The sequence below is a fragment of the Chaetodon trifascialis genome, chromosome 12, assembly GCF_039877785.1.
Source record: "Chaetodon trifascialis isolate fChaTrf1 chromosome 12, fChaTrf1.hap1, whole genome shotgun sequence".
Taxonomy (NCBI): domain Eukaryota; kingdom Metazoa; phylum Chordata; class Actinopteri; order Chaetodontiformes; family Chaetodontidae; genus Chaetodon; species Chaetodon trifascialis.
In genome coordinates this window covers 27421484-27447686 of record NC_092067.1, presented here as the reverse complement: position 1 = coordinate 27447686, position 26203 = coordinate 27421484, and the positions used below count along the sequence as shown (strand labels likewise).

The following is a 26203-nucleotide window of genomic DNA, read 5'->3' as shown; positions in this document are numbered from 1 at the left end:
AACTGTGAGATCCTGTGTAGGGCAATACTAATATTTTTTTGGAAAGTGACTTGTACTGGACCATTTATTTTCCATTGATTTTTTTTATTTCTTTGTTTATTTGTTTAAAATAAACAAACAAATAAAAAAAATCAATTTCTCAATTCAATTCAATTATCATTTATTTTCAATTTTTTTTTATGTGATATAGTTGGGACTGTTATTTTGAACAAAATGTATTTGCATTGTTAGATACTCCTGGACCAACTGGACCAATGAAGATCAAAGAGCTGACCAAGGAGTCTGTTACCATTTTTTGGGAAGCCCCAACTGTGGATGGGGGTGCTCCTGTCAACAACTACATTATTGAAAGGCGTGAGGCCTCTATGAGAGCCTACAAAACTGTCACCTCCAAGTGCAGTAAGACATCCTTCAAGATCGATGGCCTGATAGAGGGTATGCTTTACTACTTCCGGGTCCTCCCCGAGAACATCTATGGTATCGGTGAGCCCTGCGAGACTCCCGATGTCATCCTGGTTTGTGAGGTGCCTCTGCCACCACACAAACTAGAGGTGATCGACATCACCAAGAGCACTGTCACCTTGGGCTGGGAGAAACCCGAGCATGATGGTGGCAGCAGACTGACAGGCTACATCATTGAAGCCTGTAGGTTCGGCACTGACAAGTGGATGAAGGTGGCCACACTGAAGACCACAGACTTTGAGCATACCATTGAGAAGCTGAATGAGAGTGAGCAGTACGTGTTCAGAATCAGAGCAATCAACAGCAGAGGAGCCAGTGAGCCCAAAGAACTTGTTACTGCTGTCACTGTACAAGAACAGAGAGGTAAAAAACACAAAAAAATCTGCTTCCTGCAGTCATATGTGTTTTTTAAGCCATTTTAGGCAAAAACATGTAAATGGTTTGAGGGAGTTAAAATTAATAACAGGTTGCTTTTCTGAAATCTTTATAGGTTGGAGATTTTCTGCCCAGCTGTAACATTTAGTCTGACATCACATCTCAGTCCACAAATTTCCCAACTGTTGATGTAATTAGAATTTTTGTATCTTTCGTTTTCATTTCTAGTAATGCCCATGGTGGACTTCTCCAGTATTCCTCATAAGGTTGTCAATGTTCTGGCTGGCAAGACTTTGGAGCTGGACCTGCCCATCATCGGCAGGCCTCCTCCCATCTGCTCATGGTACTTCAATGATAACAAGATGAAAATCACAGACCGTGTCAAGATCAAGAGCACTGGCAAGTTCTCCAAACTGACCATGTCTGACACCACCATCAACGACACTGGTGACTACACCCTGGAGGTGAAGAACGCTGTTGGTGTAATCACCGAGGTCATCAAGGTCATCATCCTCTGTAAGAAACCATTTGTCATTTGATTTAATTATTTATTGCCAATGTGTAGCAGAAGCAGGTTACAATAAAGAAAAGATTAATTTCTAAATTGACAACATTACAGGCAATCAAATCACTTTATTAACTTTTACCTTTTAGCCAATGAAGTTGCGTGCGATGAGTAATTTTGTTAACACCCTTTCGCCAGCTAAACCTGATGAACCAAAGGGACCCATCAGATTTGATGAGATTGATGCCACCACCGTCACCTGTAGCTGGGATCCTCCAGTCAGAGACGGCGGAGCCCCTATCAGTGGCTACGCGGTGGAGCAGCGTGATGCTCACAGACCTGGTTGGGTGCCTGTCAGTGACTCTGTTAGCCGACCAACCTTCAAGTTCGAGAACCTGATTGAGGGAGATGAATATGTCTTCCGTGCAGCTGCCATTAATCGCTACGGCACTGGAGAATTCCTGCAGTCTGAGATTGTCACCTGTAGGAGCATGAACAGTAAGACTTCTGTTTTTTTTATAATATTACACAGTTAGTCAATGTTACTATACAAACAGAATTATGGCAACAGAAGTATAGTAACGTGGTTCCCCTCCACTACAGGTGTACCTGGACCTCCTGGCCGTCCAACTGTCTTCGATGTGTCTCGTGATGGCATGACTGTGGCCTGGAATCCACCAGATGAAGATGGCGGCCTTGAAGTTTCTGGCTACATTATTGAGCGCAAAGAAGTCAGGTCTGACAGATGGGTGCGTGCCAACAAGAACCCCATCACCATGACCAGATACAGGTCGACAGAGTTGATAGAGGGCCTGGAATACGAACACAGAATCACTGCCATCAACGCCAGAGGATTGAGCAAGCCAAGTCTGCCATCCAAACCAGCAGTGGCAACAGATCCCATTGGTAAGAGAACTTTATTATATATATGATTTTTAGATAGATAGAAACTAAGAATTCATGGTTACAGTGGGTGGCATTGAAAGTCTTAAAGGAGCAAGTACAGGCTCATTTTTGAAGCACTGGCTAGAAATACTGACATGCTTCACTTCCCCTCTCAGATCCACCTGGCTGCCCTCAGAACCCAAGGATCACCGATACCACCAAGTCCTCTGTGTCACTGGCTTGGAGTCCTCCCGACGATGAGGGAGACGCAAGGGTGGACGGTTACTTGATTGAGAGGCAGAAGGTGGGCACCATGGCCTGGATCAAGTGCAACACCACACCATCTCTAATCTGCGAGTACACATTGACTAACATGCAACAAGGAGAGGAATTAAAATTCCGTGTGATGGCCTGTAATGCTGGTGGCTCTGGAGAGCCTGCTGAAGTGCCTGGAACTGTCACTGTGACTGAGATGCTTGGTAAGGACACAAAGTTTACATTAATTATATCTTCCCTAAGATAATGTGTATGTTTATAATTATTATGGAATAACCATTGTTCTCTAGAATCCCCTGACTATGAGCTGGAGCTCAAGCACAAAGATGTCTACGTGGTCCGCCAGGGAGGAGTGGTTAGACTCTCTGTACCCATCAAGGGTAAACCTCAACCAGCCTGCAAGTGGTCAAAGGATGGCAGTGCAGTTTCCGCTAAGGCCATGATTGCATCCACAGAGGACGTCAGCGAGCTGGTAATCAAGGGAGCTGAGAGGAGTGACTCTGGTGTGTACAACCTCCTGCTGGAGAATAAGGTCGGCAAGAAAAAAGCCCAAATCAAGGTGAAAGTCATTGGCCGCCCAAGTGCTCCAGAGGGACCAATGGTCTTTGAGGAGATCCAGGCCAACTCTGTCAAGCTGTCCTGGAAGGTGCCCACTGACGATGGTGGCTCAGAGATCCTGGGTTACATTGTAGAAAGACGTGAGGCAGCCAGAAACGCCTGGTACACTGTAGACTCTAGAGTGACTGACACTCAGCTGGTTGTCAAGGGCTTGAAGGAGGGGACAGAGTATCACTTCAAGGTCACGGCTGAAAATTCCTTTGGCATCAGCTCTTCTCTGAAGTCTGAGCAGCCGTTGGTGCCCAAGACTCCTCTCTGTAAGTACTTCTCTTTTTCAGTCTTGTGTCTTTGAATAGCATGGCAACAGACATTCAGTAATGTCTCAGAAAATAATCTGTGTTTTTCAAACCAGGTCCTCCCGAGCCCTCAAGCACCCCACCAGAGATCATGGACATCACGAAGAGCTCTGTGGCATTGGCTTGGTCCAGACCAAAGGATGATGGTGGTTCTGCCATCACTGGCTACTTTGTTGAGTACAAGGTGGTGTCAGCTGAGATGTGGTCCCGCCACCAGACCAAGATCTCCTCCACCATGTTTACTCTGCCCGGACTTACCCCTGATGCAGATTACCAGTTCCGCATTGTTGCTATTAACGACATTGGCGAGAGCGATGCTGGTCCTGTGTCTGACCCAGTCACATGCAAGGATCCATTCGGTGAGTATTCTCTCCTAATGAAATGTAATTACTGATAATTAATAACATTGTAATTATAATTGTTGGTGGAATTTTCAGCTTTGGACAATCAGATGTGAAATCTCACCAATTAATCACAGTTTTACAGACAACTACCAGAATGAATAAAAATTATGATTCTGTGGTTATTGTGTCAGTAAGTCACAAAAAAACTGTTAATTAAGCTAATTAGTTTTTTCTTACTTCCTTTCCAGACAAGCCAAGCCAACCAGGAGAGATTGACACAGTGAACGTGACAAACAACTTCATCACCATTCGCTGGCAAGCTCCAGAGTGTGATGGTGGAAAGGAGGTTCTGGGCTACTGGGTGGAGTACAGGAAGTCCATCGAGAGCTCCTGGAAGAAGTGCAACAAGCAAAGGCTAAAGGAAACAGAGATAACCGTGCCTGGACTGGCTGAGGCCACAGAGTACGAGTTTAGAGTGTTTGCTGAAAATGAGACAGGAATGAGTAGACCTCGTAGGACTGCCACCTGTATTAAGACCAAACTGAGTGGTGAGTACACTGAAATACACTGTAAGAAAATTATTTGTAGGCATTTAGCCAACTTTCTTGCCAAGAGTGACTTCAATGTGAAACATTACTAATACATTTCCTAAATATACCATTGTGTTTTGTATATACAGTTGAAAGTAAACCAAGCCTGAGAAAGGAAATGGATGAGGTAACTGCCAAGCTTGGCCAGCCTGCTGTCATGAAGTGCCAGATTATTGGCAGACCTGTCCCTGACATTAAATGGTATCATGCTGGCAAGGAGATTGTTGAGTCCCGCAAGTACGAGATGAGCTCTGACGGCCGCAACCACTCCCTGTCCATTATGACCGATCAGCAGGAGGATGAGGGAGAGTACATCTGCAAGGCTTTCAATGATGCCGGAGAAATCGAGACCACAGGTATCCTGGTGTTGGAGGCTGCTTCATCCTTCCATCCTGATTACCCTCTGAAGGAAACATACTATGCTGGCCTGGGAACTACTCTGCGCATCCATGCCGTCTACATTGGCCGTCCTCAGCCAAAGATTATGTGGCTACATGGGACAAAGACCCTGGAAAACACAGAGGACATCAGCATTGAGAACACTGAGCACTACACACACCTGATCATCAAGAATGTGCAACGCAGAGTCCACGGAGGCAAATACAGGATCAGACTGCACAACCACTTTGGCAGGGCTGACACAGCATTCAATGTTGAAATTTATGGTATGTTCATGTAAATTTATTACAGTGACTGCAACAAAGAATGCATTTTTAAAAGTGGTATCATTAGATTTATGATTAATATCAAACAAATCTCTCTATTTACAGACAAACCTGACATGCCTCAGGGTCCCATTGTGTTGGATGCTCTCCTGAAGAACTCCGTCATCATCAGCTGGAAGCCTCCTAAGGACGATGGAGGTTGCATGATCACCAACTACATTGTAGAGAAGCGTGAGGACAAGGAGGACACTGAGTGGGAACTTGTGTCATCATCTATTAATGGCATATCTTGCCGTGTGCCAAACCTCATTGATAGTGCTGGATACTTCTTCCGTGTGTACGCCCAGAATCGCTATGGCAACAGTGAACCACTGGAGCTCACTTCACCTATCCTTATCAAGAGCCAGCTGGGTAAATTTAATCCAATATCAATTGATGTTTTCAAATAATCCATAAATTAATATCTATCACTCAGGTACACTGTGCAAAAGAACTGACAATGATCTCTGATAAATATATTCCTGTCTACAGAGAAACCATCACCACCTCTGTTGCCAGTTGTTTCTGGAATCACCAAAGACTCTTGTGTGGTTTCCTGGAAGCCTCCACTAAGTGATGGCGGCTCCAAGATAAAGAGCTATTGCCTTGAGAAGAAACACAAGAAGGACAAGAAGGAATGGAGTGAATGGACTCCAGTGACCACAGACGAGATCAAGCAGACAGTGTTCTCTGTCAAGCGTCTGACCGAGGGCATTGAGTACATCTTCCGTGTGAAGTGTGAGAACCTCGGAGGACAGAGTGACTACAGCGAGGAAACTGCTCCCATTGTTCCAGCCACAGCTGTTGAGATCCGGGCTCCTGCCTTCAAAGAAGAGCTGAGGAACATGAGTGTCAAGCACAAGAGCAATGCTACCCTTGTCTGCAAGATAACAGGACAGCCCAAGCCTGTGATTAAATGGTTTAGACGAGGAAAGGAAATACACTCTGATGGAAAGAAGATCAAGATCCAGGAGTTCAAGGGAGGTTATCACCAGCTGGTCATCACTGAGGCTGATGAGGAAGACTCCACTGTCTACCAAATCAGGGCCACCAACCAGGGAGGCTCCATTTGTGCTACAGTCTCTCTGGATGTTGAAAGTAAGCTAAGAGATTCCCAGTTCCTACAAATATGCCACTTCTGTACTGCACTGAATAAATCATTTAAAAGTAATCCGATTTTTTAATTCAAATAAAAAATGACATCTCACCATATTTCTCTCATTTCTAGTCCCTGCCAAGATCCATCTGCCAAAGAACCTGAAGGACAAGGAAGCCATCCCTGCCCTGCGTGGAGAAGTCGTCAATATTAAGATTCCTTTCGGTGGAAAACCAGATCCTGTCATCACATGGCAGAAGGGACAAGATCTTATTGACAGCAATGGCCACTACCAGGTCATTGTCACCAGATCATTCACTTCTTTGGTCTTCCCCAATGGAGTGGAGAAGAAAGATGCTGGTTTCTACATTGTCTGTGCCAAGAACAGATTTGGCATTGACCAGCAGACAGTTGAGTTGGATGTAGCCGACGTGCCTGATCCTCCACGTGGTGTCAAAGCCAGTGGTGTCTCTAGAGACTCAGTCACACTGAACTGGGTGGCCCCAGCAAATGATGGTGGCAGCAAGGTCATCAGCTACATCATTGAGAAGTGCCCCACCACGGCTGAGAGGTGGCAACGTGTTGCCCAATCCCGTGACACCCATTACACTGTTATCAATCTGTTTGGGGGAACCAGCTATCAGTTCAGAGTTATTGCTGAGAACAAGTTTGGACAGAGTGCTCCATCTGAGACCAGTGGACCTGTCATGACCAAGGAGGACAAATCAAGAGTTCTGCTCTATGATAGGGAGGTTGATGATACTGGACATGTACCCAGGGGCAAGGCTCAACACTCCGATGCAAAGAATCTGCACAACAAATATGCCATTGCAGAGGAACTGGGTAGAGGCCAGTTTGGCATTGTTCACCGCTGTGTTGACATAAGCTCTGAGAAGACCTACATGGCTAAATTTGTCAAAGTAAGAGGTGCTGATCAAGCAATAGTTAAGAAGGAAATCACAACACTGAATCTGGCCAAACACACTAACTACCTCCTACTCCACGAGTCTTTCGACAGTCCTGAGGAGCTGGTGATGATCTATGACTTCATCTCTGGTGTTGACATCTTTGAGCGCCTCAACACAGCTGAGTTTGAGCTTAATGAGCGTGAAGTTGTCAATTACATCAGGCAGATCTGCTCAGCTCTTGACTTCCTGCATGGTCAGAGCTATGGACACTTTGATATCAGACCTGAGAACATTGTCTACACAACTAGAACCAGCTCTAATGTCAAGATTATTGAGTTGGGCCAGTCCAGACACCTGACTCCTGGAGAACAAATCAAGATTCAGTATACCACTGCAGAGTACGCTGCCCCTGAGATCCACCAATGTGACATGGTCAGCAGTGTCACTGATATGTGGTCAGTTGGTGTCCTTGCCTATGTTCTCCTCAGTGGACTTAATCCATTCACAGCAGAAACCAACCAACAAATGATTGACAACATATCCAATGCAGCCTACAGCTATGATGACGAGTCCTTCAAGCAGGTCAGTGTTGAGGCATTAGACTTCACAGACCGCCTAATGACAAAGGAGCGGAAGCACCGAATGACTGCTGCTGAGGCCCTGGCACATCCTTGGCTGACCAAGCCTACAGAGGAGATCAGTGCCAGAGCAATCCCAACTAGCAGGCATAAGAGATACTATCAGACAATGGTGAGGAAAGAGTGGAGCACAGTGGTTTCTGCAGCCCGTGTGGCCAGTGGTGGCTCCATCAGGTCCCAGCGTGGTGTCTTTGTCGCCAAGGTGAAGATTGCTCCATTTGAAAACGGTCCTGTTGGAGGACAGATTGGCCATGCTGTGGTGAATGAGGGAGACGATGTGAAATTCACCTGTAACATTGACAACTATGATAGCACAACTGAAGTGACATGGTACTGTGGAGTCAGGCAACTTGAAGCTGGTGACAAATATGAAATTGAATATGAGGATGGTTTAGCTGTAATCACCATCAACAAAGTAACAAGAGCAGATGATGGCACTTACAGATGCAAGATTGTGAATGAGTATGGTGAGGACAGTGCCTATGCAGAACTGTTTATCAACAGTGTGAGATCTTACCGCGACTTCTTCACCACCCGTGTGATCAAGAAAACAAAGCGCAGAGTTGACACTGCCAGAATGCTTCAAAAGCCTCCTGAGTTCACCCTTCCTCTGGTTAAACGTACAGCCTACATTGGTGAAGATGTGCGCTTTGGCGTCACCATCACTGTTCACCCTGAGCCTCGTGTCATCTGGCACAAATCTGGACAGAAGCTCATCCCTGGGCATGATGACAGGAAATACACCTTCATCAGTGACAAGGGCCTGTACCAGCTGATTATCCACAACCTTGAGGAAACAGATGATGCTGAGTACAGTGTTGTGGCCCGTAACAGGTATGGCGATGACAGCTGCAAGGCTCGTCTTACCGTTGTTCCTCGACCTAAACCAGCAGACCTCACTCTGAGACCCATGTTCAAACGTCTGCTTGCAAATGTTGAGTGTAAGGAAGGCCAGAACGTACGCTTTGAGATTAGAGTGTCAGGCCACCCCACACTGAAGTGGGAGAAGGATGGCATGCCCTTAGCATTTGGACCATCTATTGAGGTTGTCCATGAGGGTTTGGATTATTTCATCCTTCATGTTAGAGACACTCTCCCTGAGGACTCTGGTGTGTACAGAGTTACTGCAACCAACACTGCGGGATCTGCCAGCTGCCAGGCAACACTCAAAGTAGAACGTGTCACTCATGTAAAGAAGGAATATGAGACCAGTGAAAAGAAAAAGGAAAAAGTAGGTGGAAAGGAAGAATTGGACAAAAAGGTGAGACTGTCTCAGATTTTGTCTGACACTGTTGTTGTAGCTCTACCACCTGCAGCAGTACAAGCTGTCAGGGAAGCAGCCACCATGTTCAAACCTGCTGTTACCACTAAGAAGGGTGAGAAGACTGAAGCTGAGATACAGAAAGAAAAAGAGGAGAGGAAAAAGCGGGCAGACGAGAAGAGGCTGCGTATGCCATATGTCGTCCCCACTCCTCGTGTCATTAACCCAGCTGTTCTTGAGGAGGATGTGGAAATAAAACATTTCAGGCCACTCTCTGATATGAAATGGTACAAGAAGCTGCGGGATCAGTATGAGTTCCCTGAGCCCATGGAGAAAATTCAGCAGAAGAGGATGAAGCGCATTCGCCTCTCCAGGTGGGAGCAGTTTTACGAGGTACCTATCAGGATCAAGGACCAGTATAAACCTAAGTGGCGCATTTCATCCATGACTCAGGATGACTTGGAGACTGTGAGGCCTGCAAGGCACCGCACTCCTTCTCCTGAGATGGAGGCCTATCATCGGATCAGAAGGAGATCCCTGGGTGACCTGTCAGATGAGGAGCTGCTGCTGCCTGTGAATGAGTACTTGTCAATGAAGAGAACTGAGGAGGAGAGGCTTCGTCTGGAGCAAGAGCTGGAGCTTGGCTACTCTGCTTCTCCACCTAGCCTTAGCCCAGTTCGCTTTGAGCTGTCTGCCCTGCGTCCCCCCTCTCCTAGAAGAGTCTACAGTGATGATGAAGAGGGAGAAGACGTCCATAGATATGACTCCTACAGAATTCCATCTAAATATGAGGCTGGTCCAAGTTTTGTTGACCTACGCCAGCGTCACGACAAAGTCACATACAAAGCTCCACGACAGAAGCAGAGGGTGTATGAAGAGAGAGAAGATCAGGACCTGCTGCGTCCACACACAACTGCTCAGAGAATCTCCTCTTACAAGAGTGAACTCAAACGTATGGACTTTGAGGAGAAGACTCGGACCTCGAAAAAGGAAACAACTGTCACTGTTGCAACAATCTCTGAGGGCGTTGAATCTGAACACCTGACAAGTTTTACCTCAGAATATATTCCTAGACCAGTCAAGAAGCTCCCAATGCCTGAACCTGAGAGATCTCCCACCCGAGGAAAAGCTGTCAAGACCGAAGTGACCCTTCCAAAAGTTGACTTTGCATCCAGATATGAGGAGAAGAAGCAGGCTCTCAGATCAGAGAGAAGATCAGTGGAGAGGAAGGTTGAGGTGGTGACACAGGTTCCCTTCAGCCTTGACCACGCCCCACGTATCACCATCAGGATGAGATCTCATCGTGTACCCTATGGCTCCAGCACAAGGTTCACACTGAATGTCCAGGCTAAACCAGAGCCTGAGGTCAAGTGGTTCCACAATGGGAAAGAGATTCACCAGAGTAGCAAATTTCACATGACCAACATCAGTGGGGTTCTGACTCTCCAGATCATCAACTGCGTGACTGAAAATTCTGGCACTTACCGTGTGGTCTGCAGGAACGTCAAAGGAGAGACTTCTGACTATGCTACACTGGATGTAGCAGGAGCCGAATACGCTGCCTTCTCTTCACTCCGCAAAGATGAAGAGCCTCCATCCTCCCATCTGCCTGAGATGACCAGAACAGAGGTGTATCATGTCTCCTCCTCTAAAACAACAGTGCAGGAAACTGTGACTGAAACTGTGAAAGAGTCCACCACTGTTGTTGAGAAGCCAAGGGAGAAGCCCAGTGTTCCTGCCAAAATCCTGACCAAGCCACAGTCCCTAACTGTAGAGGAGGGAGATCTTGTCAGGTTTGAGTGTGATGTGGATGGCGAGCCAGCACCTTCTATCACCTGGCTGCATGAAGGAGGAGTTGTTGGTCCCTCTGCCCGTCACCACATTGTCTCTACTCAGTACAACTCCCACTTTGAGATATCTGCTGTTGAGATGTCGGACGAAGGCAGCTACTCTGTTAAGGTGGAAAATGCTGGAGGCGAACAAGAGGCCCATTTCACTCTGACCATCCGCAAGTCTGAGTCCAAGGAGAAGGTAGTAGCCCCTGCCAGAGTCACCTCTCCAGAGGCCAAGTCCCCTCTTGCCAAGTCTCCAGAACCAGTCAGATCTCCTCAGAGAGTCAAATCTCCTGAGCCAATCAAGTCACCTCAGAGAGTCAAGTCTCCAGTCTCGCCAAAATCCCCAACACCAAAATCCCCAACACCAAAGTCACCAACCCCCAAATCTCCAACTCCATCTGAGAAGGAACGAGTGACTTCATCAATTAAGTCAGCAAAGAGAGTGATGTCACCAACTCTTGAAAAGAAGCCGTCCTTCTCTGCCGGGCTGAGGGATGTCACTGCAGACTCTGACTCTATTGTCAGGCTCTCAGTGAAGGTGACAGGAGAGCCCAAACCAGAAATCTCATGGATGAAGGACAGAAAGGTAACTATTCAAAAAAAAAGTATTCAAATACTTTAATTATTCTACTTTTCATATTAATCCTTCACAGACAAAAAAGAATGGAAAACGTGACATTTATTTATTTATGTTCCTGATTGACAGGCTCTGAGTCAGGGTGGAAAATATGAAATATTTGAGGAGCATGGCTCAGCTTATCTCGAGATCTATGAAGTGGGGATTTCTGATAGCGGGATGTACAAGTGTACTGCTACCAACAGTGCTGGAGCAGTGTCCACAACGTGCACAGTCACAGTGCAAGGTAAGGCCCATTAGCAGGTGCTTGAGGTCGTCCTTCATTAACATGCAGCTACAAACATTAAAACTGTTTCCTTCCATAAATTCTTACATTTATTTCTGTTCTAGGCTCCAAAAGCTTGAAAACAAAAGCTGAAATCTCTGAGGAAGTCATGAAAAAGGAAATGCTCCATGAGGAGGTCCTGTCCTCTATGAAAAAGGTCAAGTCCTCCTGCAGCCAGATGTCTGTTACAGAGGGCCAGTCTCTGACTCTGAAGGCCAACATCCCTGGGGCCTCTGGCATCAGGTGGAGTTTTAATGGGGTGGAACTGGCCAACTCAGAGCAGTACAGATATGGAGTGTCTGGAAATGACCAGACCCTGACCATAAGGTCGGTCAGTCAGTGCGAGCAGGGGATCATCACATGTCAAGCTCAAACAGAGCATGGCCTGGTCCGGTGTGAGTTTGATACCGTGGTCACAGCCAAGCACTCAGATGCACCCCACTTCCTGTTGCAGCCCAGGTCCCAGAATGTGAATGAGGGACAAAATGTCAAATTCACATGTGAAATTGCAGGAGAACCTTCCCCTGACGTGGAGTGGTTGAAAGACAATATGATTGTAAGTAGTTCTCTTTAGAAAGTTATTTGACAAAATGTTCGATGCAGTGGCTTTCAAACTATTTTAAAGGTAATTTAACAATAGAAATCTGTGCAGCTGACACAATACTACCCTGTCTCTGTCTGCAGATATCTGTCTCATCAAACATTAGACTGAACCGCTCTAAGAATGTGTTCACTCTGGAGATATGTGAAGCCACCGTTGCAGACAGTGGGAAGTACACAGTAAAAGCCAAAAATCAGTTTGGACAGTGCTCTGCAACATCCTCCCTCAACGTCTTCAGTAAGTTCCCGCTGTGTTTGAACAAAACACAATTAGACGCACTGAGACACAGTGCGTTTAATTGGCTCTGATACTAAAGCTTGTGATGAAAATGAGACTTTGATTGCACCAGAACAAACGTCTTTAAACTAATTCAACTTTCAAACACAGACATGGAAATCTAAGGCATTCGGGCAACCCAGCTTACCATCAGTATATGCATACAGTGTATTGTACTTGTGCACATTTTGATGTGAGCCATGTGCTTGTCATTTGCATCCTCTCAGCTCTTGTTGAAGAACCAGCAAAAATGATTATTATGGAGCAAAGAGTTTCTACTGATGCTGCTGCCAGCATGCAGAAAAGTTTATCTGCTTCGTCAGTTCGTATGGAGGCTTCCATGCAGGCTGGCAGTTACAGCAGCAGCTCCCGCTCTGCTGCGACCGCATATTCATTTGAGAGCACGTCTGCAACTAGCATGTCTGCCATGATGGCTGAGTCAATGGTTTCCATGAGCTCCAGCAGCCACATGAAGGAAATGTCTGCTCACTCGCATGTTGAGTCCTCCTCCTCACTGCGGGCCCTCACTGCAGGGGTTAAAAGAGGTGAGATGCATCTTACACGTTGCCTGAATCTGTAACTTAAACTCAGAATAACAGTAAGTGTGTAATGATTGGTCTGAGCATCTCTGTGAATGAAGACAAATATGGTGTGAGATGAAATCCTGCTTGATAAAAGACAATACACTGTTCCTCACATGTAATCTTCAGGTGCTGCGCCTTCTGTGTGTGAATTCATATGTACGTCGCTTTGGATAAAAGCGTTGCTAAATGACTAATTGTAATTGAAATGAAAGAAGCTATCGTATTAGCACCATCAAATCACTCTAATCCTCTACAGTACCGCTTCACAAAAGGTGCAGCATGGTCTACAGTCTGTCATCAGACAAACGTCTACTGTACAAAGGCTCGACGAGACTCACTTGGAACCGTTGTTTTGCGGTTTTCCGCTGGCAAACGTTATGGATAGCACCTCGTACCTGGTACTTTTTCTGGCTCTGATGTAGGATTTTTCAAACTCGCCTTTCTCTCAGCAGTCTTTTGGCCTTCAGCCTTTTCTGAAACAAAGTTGGCCTCCTTGCTGTGACAAACAGCCACAACACCATCCCTTCAATATCCTCCATTGTTCCCATGTTTGTCATATTGAAGATGATGTCACACAGTGTCACTAAGAGTCGCGCCTACACCATGGCGTTACTGTCAGCAGTGGAAAATTAAAGGAGAAAAGCTCCTTGTACCAAAAGTGAGCCGAGCGAAGTGGAGCTGTACCATGCAGGAGAAACCGGAGGCTTTAGGGACCAGTGCAGCTAATTATTTTCAAATATGAGGCAAAAGGTGTTAGAAAGACAGTAACTGATGTCAAACCTTATTTCTGTGACTATACTCAGATGTCAGACCTTCGTCACCGACCTCCTTCTTCCTCATTAACAGGCGTTCCACCAAAGATTGAAGCTCTTCCGCAGAATGTCAGCGCCGAGCCGGGGAAGCCCCTCACTTTGGCGGGGGTATTCTCTGGAGACCCCATACCCTCCGTCCAGTGGGTTCACTCGGGGCGGACCCTCCCCAATGGGGACGATCGGTACCATGTGGAGAACACCGCCGACCTATCCACCCTCGTGATCTCTGCAGTGAAGGAGGGCGACGCCGGAGCGTACACCCTCCGCCTGTCCAACGAGCTCGGCTCCGACACTGCAACCGTCAACGTCCACATTCGGTCAATGTAAAAAGAAAAAGAAAAAAGAAAAAAAAAAGTTAATTTATATCCCCTGTTCCCCTCATCCAGAACCTTTTTATTTAGTGAATTAGCAACAATATTACTTGATAAAGATCTGGATTTCTGTTCTTGTAAATATGAACTATTTTTGTACCAAACTTGACATTAATTTATGCCAAACTAGACTAAAGTCTAAAGTTGTTATAAAATGTGCCATATTGGACAATTATGACTTAGGATTTTTGAACCACTTTTCTGTGACATGTACATAATGTATATAGCCGAATTTAACGGTTATGGGAAATGTATGCATTGTTATTTATGACAATAATATTAACTGAAACAAAAGAACAAATGTGGTTTAACAGGAGAAAGTTTCACCAGGAACGAATACCCTGTTAAACTGAGAAACTAAACTCTGTGCCTCAACGATTCGTTGAAGTCTTAAGATTGCCTCAGCAGGTAGAGAGGCTCCCTGTTGACGTTATAAACACAAACAGAAAGACTAAGTTATTGTTTTGGACACGCCTCTGTGCGTGACATATTACAGTTTCCTATGAGTTGTACCATGAGTGTAAGACCCTGAGTGCTGTTTGCATCACCCTCATGGAAGCAGCATGAACGGCCTTGTGCTCAGACTGACTGTGTCATACCACCATGATTCGATGACCAGCTCAGAGTGCGAGCGGCCTGCACGCTGAGCCTTAGATCATTTTAATAGAGCGCTGTTTCTGGCACAGGACGGCCGCACTGGCTTCTCAAAGCGTAACATCTCCTGGCCACTAATGAACAGGAAGCCGGAGGCGGCTCTGCTGTGCAGAAGCAGCGCCGCTCTTGGAGGACAGTTAGCTAACGTGTTCGTGTGTTTGAGTGCGAGTGTTTGTAGCTTTTAGTCTTTTCACCTTGTCATAAGTCAGGGCCTCGTTCCTGCACCGCAGGGACTCCATCACCTGTGGAGAGAGAAAAGCAGACGGGGTTTCCTGCACTTTGATTTAATTGATCTGTTGATGTAGAAATATATTCATCCTCCTCGAGTTTGATGCATTACTGATTTAATAAAGCATGATTTCAGCACTGCTCACATGTTCCCTCCTGGTTCTTGTGTCTGTTGTTTCCTGCTCTCACTTGTTACTGTAGTAAGTACTTCACGTCAGAGGGGAATCTTGTACTTTTTACTCAGAACATTGTTCCTATAGAATGCAAATGATGAGCTGATAAATGACAAGCCATTGTTAAAGGTGTCACTTTACCTGTCGATCCATTGTCAGGCATGAAAGCACTCGACCGCACGTACTGTGTTTTCTGCTGTGATTACCGTCATTAGCTTCAGTCGGTCTTCACATACAAGGAACTGGTCTTGATCAATCCCCAGCCAGAGCCGTACGTTAATATGTACATACATGCTGCTGGAGTGTCACGTTTCATCTGTGGTTCATATGAGAGCTGCGACAAACAGCCAATCACGTTCCACATCAAACATCCACCTTGAGATTATCCACCAATAACGTGTTTCACCTGTTCAGGTGTGTGCTGTGTACAGTATTCTGTACTATACTGTACTGTATACTGTACACAGTACTGTAACATCTCAGTGGTACAGTACCGTGTACAGTATACAGTACAGTATTCTGTACTACACTGTACTGTATGTTTCTCAGAACTGTCAAAGTGTCAAAAGCAGTGTTAGCTGTTAGCTAACTGCTGCTTAGCTGAGGCCTGTTTGTGGCTCGTTGGTGTTCAGTTTCTTCTAAGTATTTTCAGGTGTGTGTGTGAGTATTTCCAGTTATCCAGTGTGTTTTGTATTTTGAAAGCACGTGTTTTCCCAGTTGTACCCTGAGATTTCATTCATGAACCGAGTGTCTTATGTATGAAGTAGTGTGTTGCAGAATTGAAGCTAAAGTGAAAGCAGCACTTTGTTTAGTGTTTGGTTACACTGTGTTGAAGCTAAAGTAAGAAAAACTTACAACAAGTTTTGTTACTTTGGTCGAAGCATGTGTCATTAGTGTTCAAGCAACGGGCAAAAACTGTAATACACAGGAAGTGTAAAATCAGTGGTGGAAGAAGTACTCAGATCTTTGACCTCAGTAAAAGTAACAGAACCACAGTGAAGAAATACTCTGCTACAAGTAAAAGTCCAGCATTCAAACTTTTACTTTAGTAAAAGTACAAAAGTGTCAGCATCAAAATGTACCTACAGCACAAAAACTGAAAGTACTCACTATGCAGGAAAACGTGTATTCCATTGCTTTGAATCATCTTATCAACAACATTACATCATAATTTATTGATTGATTTATTGAGGAGTGGAAACACTCAGGTAAAGTACTTCGACACACTGTGCTGTGGGAGTCGCTCTTCGCCCCACAATGACACTCGGACTGATGGACGCCATCACTCTGACAGAACGAACGTAGTGATCGATGCACAATATACGTGAAAACTGACTGAAAACAAACTCAAGCTCAGTCGCTGCTGTCTGTCCGGCCGGCCGCAAAGCAGACTGACAGACGGACAGCTGGAACACAGTAAACAGAGAAAACACATGTAAAACACTGATTTTCTGTGGCATCATTATGAGTTTTATTGAGCTTGAAGGAGAACAAGGCTTCATGCTGTGGTCTCATTTCCAGCTAGTATGTTCAAATACGTTCATCTGCAGGCATCTATGCACAAAACCATATTCAGGTGGACATGAAAGCCTTCGACTTCAGCGAGTTCACACTTGTATTACTCAGTTCCAGGAACATTTCCAGTGAGTCTGACAGTGTTACCTTCCAAAGATCCAGATCAGCTCTCAGTTCACTCTGGGGGAGTGTTTCAGGCTCATTTTACAGGAAACAGCAGAGTAAAATGTGTCAGCATGAACCAGGTGAGTCCTGCAACTCCCTCATCTTCATCTCCTCCTCTTCCTGTTTCACCTCCACCTGAAGCAGAGAAGCTGACAGCGATACAGTTTGTTACTTTATGTGACTGACGGAAAACTAGACTAAAATAATTGACTGTTAGCAAACCACGAGCCTCAAACAGCCTGATCAACACATCTGTCAGCTGGGGTCTTTTCTTCGTCTTTAAAAACAAAAACACAAGTGAAGTCGAGGTTTCAAGGTCCAACGTGGAGGAACTACGACAGAAATGTTCATATTATATTCATACTGTGTTCATCAATGTTTAATCACCTGATAATAAGAACTGTTGAGTTTCTGTTAGCTTAGCATGAGTCCTTATAAATACAGAGGGAGCAGCTCCACCATGCTGCACTGCCATGTTTCTGGTATGGTATCATGACCTGGGACCTGTTAGCGTTAGCCTCAATCTGTTAGCATGAGATCATGACCTGTGACCTGCTAGCGTTAGCCTCAAACTATTAGCATGAGATCATGACCTGTGACCTGCTAGCGTTAGCCTCAATCTGTTAGCATGAGATCATGACCTGTGACCTGCTAGCGTTAGCCTCAAACTGTTAGCATGAGATCACCCTCACTGCTGGCAGCAGAGTCATTGATCTGCAGCTGTATGTTCTCTTCGTTCTGTGGAACCACATGCTGGCCTCCTCCACTGAGCTGCTGCCCCTCATCCAGCACCTCCTCTGGGCCCGATGCCACCACCGAGTCCCCACCAGGAGTCTGGAGGAAGGAAGACGGGGGGAGGGGGGAGAGAGGAGGAGGAGGCTGGAGGATTCCCTGTAAAAACAAACACATTTTATAATGGGAGCAAACGTCTTCCTGTGACCTGATTAGTGGTTATTGATCAGTGTTTTTCTGACCTGCAGCTGAGCAAAGATCTTGGGCTGCAGAGAAGAGAGAGAACTGAAAAGCTGAACAGCTTCAGGAGACAAAGAGTCGCTGCCGTCCACTGCAGACAAAGACATGAGGGTCAGACACAGGACAGCTGTCCACTGCACCATTAATGGTTAGTGTGCTGCATCCATCTGTTCACACTGTCAGGAGTCAAGTCTGCGTTCGTTCACGTCACGATGAGAGCGGATCACAGTGTTTGTGTCAGCAGGTAACGTTCGCGAAGGAAGTCTGACGTGTTTTAAAGTGTGCCTGTGAATGTGTGTTTGAACTCTTAAGTGAGAAATTTATTGTATTATCTTTATTTTAACTAACTGACTTTATCTTGATGATGTTAGTGATGTTTGAGAGGACAGAGTGCAGGTAGATTCAGGTGTGTGTGTTTGCATGTGTGTGCATGTTACCTTCAGCAGCAGGAGTCAGTGTCAGTGTGACCGTCTCAATCAGAGGGTCACTGCTCACTTCTGTCCACTAGAGGGAGACACACTCACTTCAGAGCACAGACACACTTTGACCTTCTTCACACACAACTGATCCCTGACCTGTTTTATTTAGAGGTGCTTCACGTCCTGATCTAAAGAAGTCAAACCGGGTTCAGATGACACAATTTCAGCCTGATAACAGCTGGACCGACAGCCTTTTTACTCCCACAGCTAATCATAGCGGACGATAACAGATGCCTCATCTGAAGGACTCATGAGTGTGTGAGTGTGTGTGAGACCTCAGCAGAGCTGCTGCTCAGCCCCAGGGCCTTCTGGGACTCGTGGATGTGGTTTTTGATGTCGTTGACGGTGGGGAAGTATCTCAGGTTGTGTCTCTCTGGAAGGCCGTCACATTTAAAGAGTTCCTTCTCCACGAAATGCCTGCGACACACACATAACACACACAACACAGAATACACAACACACACGTCCACATGTGTGCCGGTCAGAGGGCGGGGCCAGGTGTTCAGCTCTGCTCAGGTGTGATTCCTACCTGAGCTGTTTGCGGACGCTGTAAACCTGATGATGACCTGCTGCCACCAGCTGCCAGATCCTCTCAGCCACCCGCGGGTGGAGGCGAGACGGGATGACTCCGTCCTGATGGGGAGGGAACTATTAGCATGCAGGTAACAGAGAGCTGCTAACCACAAACTGCCATCATTATCAATGAAAACAATCAATCATCAGATGTTCAGGCAGACAGATGGACAGACTGGACACGTTTCCTTCCACCACGGGTTCGGACTTCTGGATCCTCTTCAATGACCCTGAGGATTCTCTCAAAAACTTCTAAAACCTCCTCAAGGACTCCTGGAACCTGCACAAGGACCTCTAGAATTTTAAAGGATCCCCGTAACGTCCTTCAAAACTATTTAAATTTCCTCATGGACGCAAACGTCTCCTAAGGACCTTAACCTACTCATGTACTGCTGGATCCTCCTCAAGGGCCCCCAAAACTCCTTCAGCAACTCCCTCAAAGACTCCAAAACCTTCTCAAAAACTCTTGGAATCTCCCCAATGAGTGCTGGAGGATTCCTGAAGGATTCCTTGACCCTTCGTAAAGAATCCTGGAACCAGAACCTCCACAGGAACTCCTTGAATGTTCTCTAGGACCTCATACGTTGCTCCAGTGACTAACTACCTCAAGGACTACTAGAACATTCTGTAGGACTCCTTAAACCACCTCAAGGACTCTCCAGTGGATTCTTCAAACACAGATTAACCCTTTAAACCCTAAGACTATGTCTGGATGCCTGAACTGTTTCTTTTGTTTCGGCTGTAGAATTGTATCCTGTATCAGCAGAAAGCTCTCGCTCTCTGCTTTCATGAACGTTTGAATTTTTCCAATAGCATCAACAGTCCAGGAGTTACAGAGGAGGAGGAGGTAAAGAGAAGCACGCATGCAAAACAGGACCCTTTTCAAAGGGTTAACCCCCTCAAGGACCACTGTGTCCTCTACAAGGACCCTGGGACCACCATTCTTATAAGCTCTTCAAGGAACTCTCAATGATTTTTAACCTTCTCAAGGACCCCCTGAACCTCCTCAAAGGTTTAGAAAAGCACGTGACTCCTTAAACTTCCTCAAGAAGTCCTGGACTCTGTTCAGGGACTTTCTAGAAACATCTAAACTCTCAGCACTGCTATCTCCTACCTGCTCTGCTTCCTCCTCCATCTCCTCCTCCTCCTCCTCTGGCTGGGTGGGGGGAGGGGGGAGGTCAGGGGGAGGCAGGGGGAGGGGGGGCGTGTCCACGGTGTGATACAGGTGTGCTCTCTCTGTGGGGAGCTGCAGGTAAAACCTAGCGAGACAGAAGCAGGTTAACATGCTGACGTGTGTCTGGCTGCGGAGTTCAAGCTGCAGGTGTTCATGTTGCACCTGATGACCCCCCCGGTCTCCAGGTTCTGGCTCTTCAGACTCTGAAAGGCCTTCTCCTGCTCCTGTCTCACCGTCTTCCTGTCTGCCGTCGGCTCCGAGGGGACTCTGACCTCTGGGAACTTTCGAACTTTCTTTATGTAGATCCTGAAACAGACAACGGTCACTGTGCAACCTTCACGGTTCAGAGGCCGGGACACCTGAGGAGTATTTGTACAGTGTGTGTGTGTGTGTGTGTGTGTGTGTGTGTGTGTGTGTGTGTGTGTGTGTGTGTGTGTGTGGTTTACCTGGCGGGACAGGTAGCTTTGTATGAGAGCTCAGCCGTTTGTTCAGAGCTCTTGTTGGACTGCAGTCCTTTCCTGCGAGGTCCGAACTGACACTCCATGACGATCGCTCTGCTGCCTGAAACACAGCGAGCTACTTGATTCACACTCACAAGTCTTTTATTTTACACAACATCTAAAGCTTCGTCCTCCCTCACTGACTTCTCTACATCTTTTCATGTGTTCATTGTGTCTTTATGTCTGTCTTCTTCCCTGATTGGTCCTCCCTTTCTGTCCTCTCTTTCTCGCAGTTCTTCTTGTGGTTTACAGCCTGCAGATGGGTTAGTGGTCCTTGTGTTTGTCTCGTTATGCTACAGGAAACATTTATGTTAGTCTTAAACGCGTGCTTTTAAAGTCCTGAACGAACTCTGCATGCTCAAGTACTGTAGTAGTACTGTCTATTGAGGTATTCTTACTTTTAGTACTTGTAGTTCTACTCCACTATATTTATCTGTTAGCTTCAGTTACTCTTCAGAGTCCTTCCTGTCCAGTGAAAAGCTCGTATCTCCAGATGTGTTGATGTTGAGTGTTTGTGCTGAAGTGAAGGATGAAGAGTTCCTTCATGTCTTCTTCAGCTCAGTAAACTCTTTAAAAGCCTCTTGGATCAGCTGAAAAAGCTTCGTCACAAAGCTGAAAACAGCCTGTTTTTTCTTTTTGGAGATACGAGGTTCTCACAGGACGCCGCGCTGCAAACATGTGATGATCTTCTAGAATCTGAAGCATTGATGAAGATTAAAGCAGCAACAGGAGATAAAGGAGTTCAATGAGCTGAAACATCTGCAGCAGGAACATGAACGAACACATGAACGAACACATGAATGAACACATGAACGAACACATGAACGAACACATGAGCGCAGCAGGAACGTGAATCCACAGACAGCAGAGAGAAACACAAACACACACAGCAACACTTCACTTGTACACCACCAGGTTAAGTACTGTAAATACTGTAAGTACATGTTGCTGATAATAATAATAATAATAATAATAATAATAATAATAATAATAATGATAATTCATTTTACTTAAAAGCGCCTTTCTGGACACTCAAGCACACTTTACAAGATAAAACAAGAAGAGTGAAACAACAACAAGAGCTAAACACAGATGAGAGCTGAAAACTGGACGGTGCAATCAGAGAATGCTTTCTGGAACAGGTGGCCTTTGAGTCTGGATTTGAAGTGAGGAAGAGTAATAGTACTTATAGTACTTATATAGTACAAATGAACATCAGAGAAATGACTGGAGCTGTGCTGACCTGTATTGACGAATGGGATGCCGTCATAGGGGACGTACTGGGACTTCCACATTAGTCTGGTTGCCGGTTTGTCCACAGATGGAGACTGACGAGTCCCAAAGACGCAACCAGTCTGCTGTTTATGGAGCAACAGGATGGCCTCCAACTCTGCCTCTGAACAGCAGAAACCTCTGTAGGAATCCCCCAACTTCTACTGACAGCAGAGGAGAAGGTCGGCCATGTTTGATACATTCATAACAAACAAACACGTAGAGACCATCTGTTCAGACTAACCTGAGCGTTACGCAGTCTCAGGGCCCAGCCGGGGGCGCCGGAGGGCAGCGGCTTCATCCGAGTGGAAACATCCAGACTGCTGAAAGCAGCACACACTGTTACCTCACACACTGACACACACTCTCCAATAATGACTAAACTCCTTGTTTCCACTTTCAGGCATCACATGACTTTGCTGCATCCAATCATCTACAGACCACAGGTGAGCAGTTTCACCAGAGAGCCATGAAAATACATCTGCTGAACACACACCAGCACTTCCTGAATGAAATGGATTGTGGGAAACGGAGGCTGGTGAAGGAGGCGGAGTCTGAAAAGAGTCAACCAACCTGGCAGCTGCTGTCTGCTTGCTGCTGCTGGAGTCTGTTACCATGGTTACTGGGATGTTGACAACAGCACCTACAAACAGACAAACACAAATCCATATTTAGCAACTTTAACTGACATCACAAAGGTCTGATGACATCATCATCCTCCCCTCCAATCAGAATGCCTCCAGTACAGCTCCTGTACCTGCTGGGCTACTAGAGATCACAGCCAGCCGGGACCCTGAGAGCTGATTGGATGGGACGACTAACACCTCTCTGCCCTCTGACTGGCCCGTCACGATCAGCTGACAAGAAACACGGAAAAAATCCTTGAATTTTAAAAAATAATGTAAAAAAACTGAGCTAAATCAAAGAACACTCACCACGCGCTCGGCAGACGGCGTCTGACCTCGCTGCTCCATGATGAGCAGCTGACTGTGACACGTCGACGAGGGTGGAGCCAGTACCTGTGATGTCATCCAAGTGTCAGCAGCTGGATCAGAGGGGGTGGAGCCAGCTGCAGGAGGAGGAGGACGGTTTGTTTCTGTGGTCACAATGACTGCCGATGATTGGCAGGGACAGTCAGCTGGAGGGGCGGGGCTTAGAGCAGCATCTGTTTCAGGTGAGACAGGAGAGGAGGCGGGGCCAAGCTGCTTTGATCCACGTTCTGCAGACTGGAGTGAAAAGTCAAAAGCTAGTCTATCCACAAAAAAAAAGTCAGAGACAAGTTTAATTACTGGTTCATATAATTAAGATTAAGTGATGTCACACGAAGCAAATTAACATAAAGTGTTCAGTAAACATGTGACAGCTTTACTTTCATGAGGTGTTTTCACTGAAACCAAAAAAAACCAAAGCTGACACTTTGCAAACGGAAAAGAGAAACAGATGGTCTGTATGTTGTCTTTAGCCTAGCTTAGCACAAAGACTGGAAGCAGAGGGAAACTGTTAGCCTCACTCCATCAAAGCCCAAAATCGACCGCGTGTTTCCCCCAAAACTCCTGCTGGTGCTTTTATTGATCAGTGGAAAGAGACGACTGAGTCAGATTCAGACGGGGAGTTTTGGTGGATTCAGCGTCACGTGAGAAGGCAGATACGCGTTTCATTTATTAAAGGCTTCCACTCTTCATGTGTGGGATTTTAAAGCACTTTGGAAAATGCTGCCTGGTCTGCTGATGACTCCTGACCTGCCCGACATCGTCTTTGGAAATCCAGTTTCATTTTATGGTAAAATGAGCTGAAAACACTGGAAAAAACACATCTACTGTCTAAAAGCTGACGATAAACAGTGTGCGAGTTATATTACGTTCTAGTAAAGGAATGAAACAAGCAAAAACAGAGGTTCCACTTTGTATGTGAAGCTCCAGACCGTGGCCTCAGTATTTTCTCAATCATACTTCAATTTAATTCTTACTTAATTTTCTCCACATGTGAACAGCAAAGTCGAATCACATCACGCATCACTTCATTTCCTGCCAACATGAACCTGGAGCGCCTCCTGAGGCGGTCCAACAATCCACACCTGAACCCAGACTTGACCTTTGAGTACTGGCATCAGTCTGTCTCACCTGTTCAGGGTCGCAACTGCTGACGTCACTGTGGGTTCTTGTCTCCATGGTAACTGCCCCAGACTCACCTGTGAGACATCTCCTTCACTGACAACACAAAGCACATGATTTTCATTCTTGTCCACAAAAATCATTTAGAGTACATACGAGGCTGATTTAAATCCCCAAAAATATCAACTCATAACATCGAATAACTGAGAAACGGCGTGCGAGCCAAGTGTCAGGTCTCCAGGTGAACAATAAAATCCACTTCAATGAAACAGTTTAAAGGTGAGCATGAACATCAGCCGTCTGTCCTCAGATAAAACTGATTTTCATCAGCAGAATTAAGACTGAATACATAAAATGAGCTCTCCACTCCATCTTATCCTCTGACGGCTCCTACAAGCTCACACTGTTAACGAGTGAATGAATTAGTCCAGAAGAAAATATGTATTTAACAATTGTTTGGGGGCAGACAACGATTTGACCCACTAAGTTAACCCTGTAAAGTCACAGCAGACTGAAAGTAGAGAATCACTCTCAAACTCATTATTTCATGAAAATGTTCAATACATTTATGCTTTTTGTCAATTATTGTATCAGAGAAAGTGATGCTTTAATCTCCGCCATTAAAAACCGCTTTAAATCTGAGAGAGTGATCTTAAAATCGACCACTGAACGTTTCAAATGTTTGACAGAAACTAGTTTGATCTTTATTCCACCATGACTGCTGATGAGTTAGCATGAAGCTAACAGTGACCCGGATGCCGCCGTCCGTGTAAGAGTGAGCGGTTAGCTTCACGTTGGCAGCGGTGAGCTTCTCTCCGCGCTGCCGCAGAACAGACGACACTGAGCGGACTGAAAGCTTTATACGAGCGAGGAAAATGAAAACGAGTCTACTCGACCTCGTCTTCAGTCTGTCGCCTCCCTCCGCTTCCGCTCACCACCACACGATCGCTTTTTTCCCAACAGGACTTGAACGTCTGCTGTTTCGACCCTAACAGGACACCGTCGTTTGGGAATAGTTGTTTTAAATGGTCAGATCCACTGGGGGGCGCTGTGGTCGCTTAAACTAAACACAACCCGGACACCTCAAACTCAATTTACAAATCCATCTGTTTAAACCTTTTCCTGCCTCCGAATGTGCACGCTATGAATGATGATGACAAAATAACCTAAAATGAATTGAAAACATCCACTCTTCAATTCTCTTACTTTAAAAGTTCAGACACAGTAATGTGCAAAGAATGTCAGACCTAACTCCATGAAAACAATCTCAAATGGACAGAGTTGAAAGATTAAAATCTAAAACATGTTATAAACAGGACTGCTCACAGTACTTTATACCGAGTACTGTTTAAAGATGTTTAGGTCACATCATACTCACATTTTCATAAAATGTTCATGAACTGGAACGAGCTCAATCACCAGCACCAGAAATAATCACACACCAAACTCCTTATTAAAAAAGCGAGTTTAAAAGTGAATGTAACCTGGTATGTAGTACTGTAAGAGGATAAAATGGAAAGGATCCATTCCTGAATTGGCTCGTGCTCAATACCTAATTTACAGTTGTACTTAAGAACATCTGTCCAAACAACATTTAATAATCTGACACTTAAATATTTTTCTAATTGACCCTCAGATAAACATTCCTCACAGAAAATACTGAAAAAAAAAGGAGTAATAGATGGGAAGGGTCCACTCTTTTACACAGTAAGTCTCTCACAGCAGTACCTCATATTTAGTGATGTTTAAAAGACTGTCACACCAAACTCCATTTAAAAAATCTCACATTTTCACATCTTCCCGCCCTGCATATGCACCTTCTAGATAACCATAACAGTGTCGAGACGATTATGAATAAGAAGGACCCACTATTCAATTTGGCCATTGGCGTAATTTTCGGGGGATGTAATCGAAACCAGCCAACCCTCCCTCCCCCATGATCCTCTGATGGAAAGTATTTATTTTAAGAAGATACAATACATTGTCGATTATTTTATGCAATTCAATAAGAAAATAAAGAACAATAAAAATTAAATTTTAATCTGACC

At 45.5% G+C, this 26203-nt stretch overlaps 2 protein-coding genes across 3 annotated transcripts in view; one reads left to right on the top strand and one right to left on the bottom strand.

Moving 5' to 3' along the window:
- LOC139339950 (titin-like) overlaps positions 1 to 15350 on the top strand; it is a 175050-nt gene extending 159700 nt beyond the window's left edge. The window contains 17 exon segments of the mRNA XM_070975414.1: positions 232 to 825; positions 1066 to 1353; positions 1541 to 1840; positions 1946 to 2248; positions 2404 to 2706; positions 2794 to 3378; positions 3474 to 3776; positions 4010 to 4313; positions 4448 to 5016; positions 5122 to 5427; positions 5548 to 6153; positions 6284 to 11379; positions 11500 to 11656; positions 11761 to 12251; positions 12380 to 12533; positions 12800 to 13117; positions 14003 to 15350. Of these exon segments, the coding sequence (XP_070831515.1) occupies positions 232 to 825; positions 1066 to 1353; positions 1541 to 1840; positions 1946 to 2248; positions 2404 to 2706; positions 2794 to 3378; positions 3474 to 3776; positions 4010 to 4313; positions 4448 to 5016; positions 5122 to 5427; positions 5548 to 6153; positions 6284 to 11379; positions 11500 to 11656; positions 11761 to 12251; positions 12380 to 12533; positions 12800 to 13117; positions 14003 to 14295 (10970 nt within the window). The 3' untranslated portion in view covers positions 14296 to 15350.
- A 1069-nt stretch (positions 15351 to 16419) lies between these two features.
- Positions 16420 to 25123, bottom strand: carf (calcium responsive transcription factor). Of its 2 annotated transcripts, XM_070976369.1 has the most exons (16): positions 25052 to 25123; positions 24165 to 24251; positions 22980 to 23270; positions 22802 to 22901; positions 22618 to 22687; positions 22289 to 22367; positions 22016 to 22205; positions 20719 to 20833; positions 20435 to 20578; positions 20213 to 20357; positions 19055 to 19158; positions 18801 to 18942; positions 18484 to 18550; positions 18049 to 18137; positions 17767 to 17965; positions 16420 to 17223 (listed from the first exon to the last, which is right to left on the bottom strand). In XM_070976369.1, the coding sequence occupies exons 2-16, from the start codon at positions 24210 to 24212 to the stop codon at positions 17141 to 17143; spliced, it is 1866 nt and encodes a 621-aa protein (XP_070832470.1). In that variant the 5' UTR covers positions 24213 to 24251; positions 25052 to 25123; the 3' UTR covers positions 16420 to 17140. The 2 variants fall into 2 exon arrangements, with proteins under 2 accessions (XP_070832470.1, XP_070832471.1); XM_070976370.1 differs by having other exon boundaries at positions 22289 to 22364; positions 24165 to 25103.
- Between the last annotated feature and the right edge of the window lie 1080 nt (positions 25124 to 26203).

Coding starts and splice junctions, on each gene's coding strand:
- carf (XM_070976369.1), bottom strand. CDS start 24,212: ATGGAGACAAGAACCCACAGTGACGTCAGCAGTTGCGACCCTGAACAG. Junction 23,271..24,164: donor GCAGTTGCGACCCTGAACAG/GTGAGACAGACT, acceptor TTTTCACTCCAG/TCTGCAGAACGTGGATCAAA. Junction 17,224..17,766: donor CAATGACTCTGCTGCCAGCA/GTGAGGGTGATC, acceptor TATCGCTGTCAG/CTTCTCTGCTTCAGGTGGAG.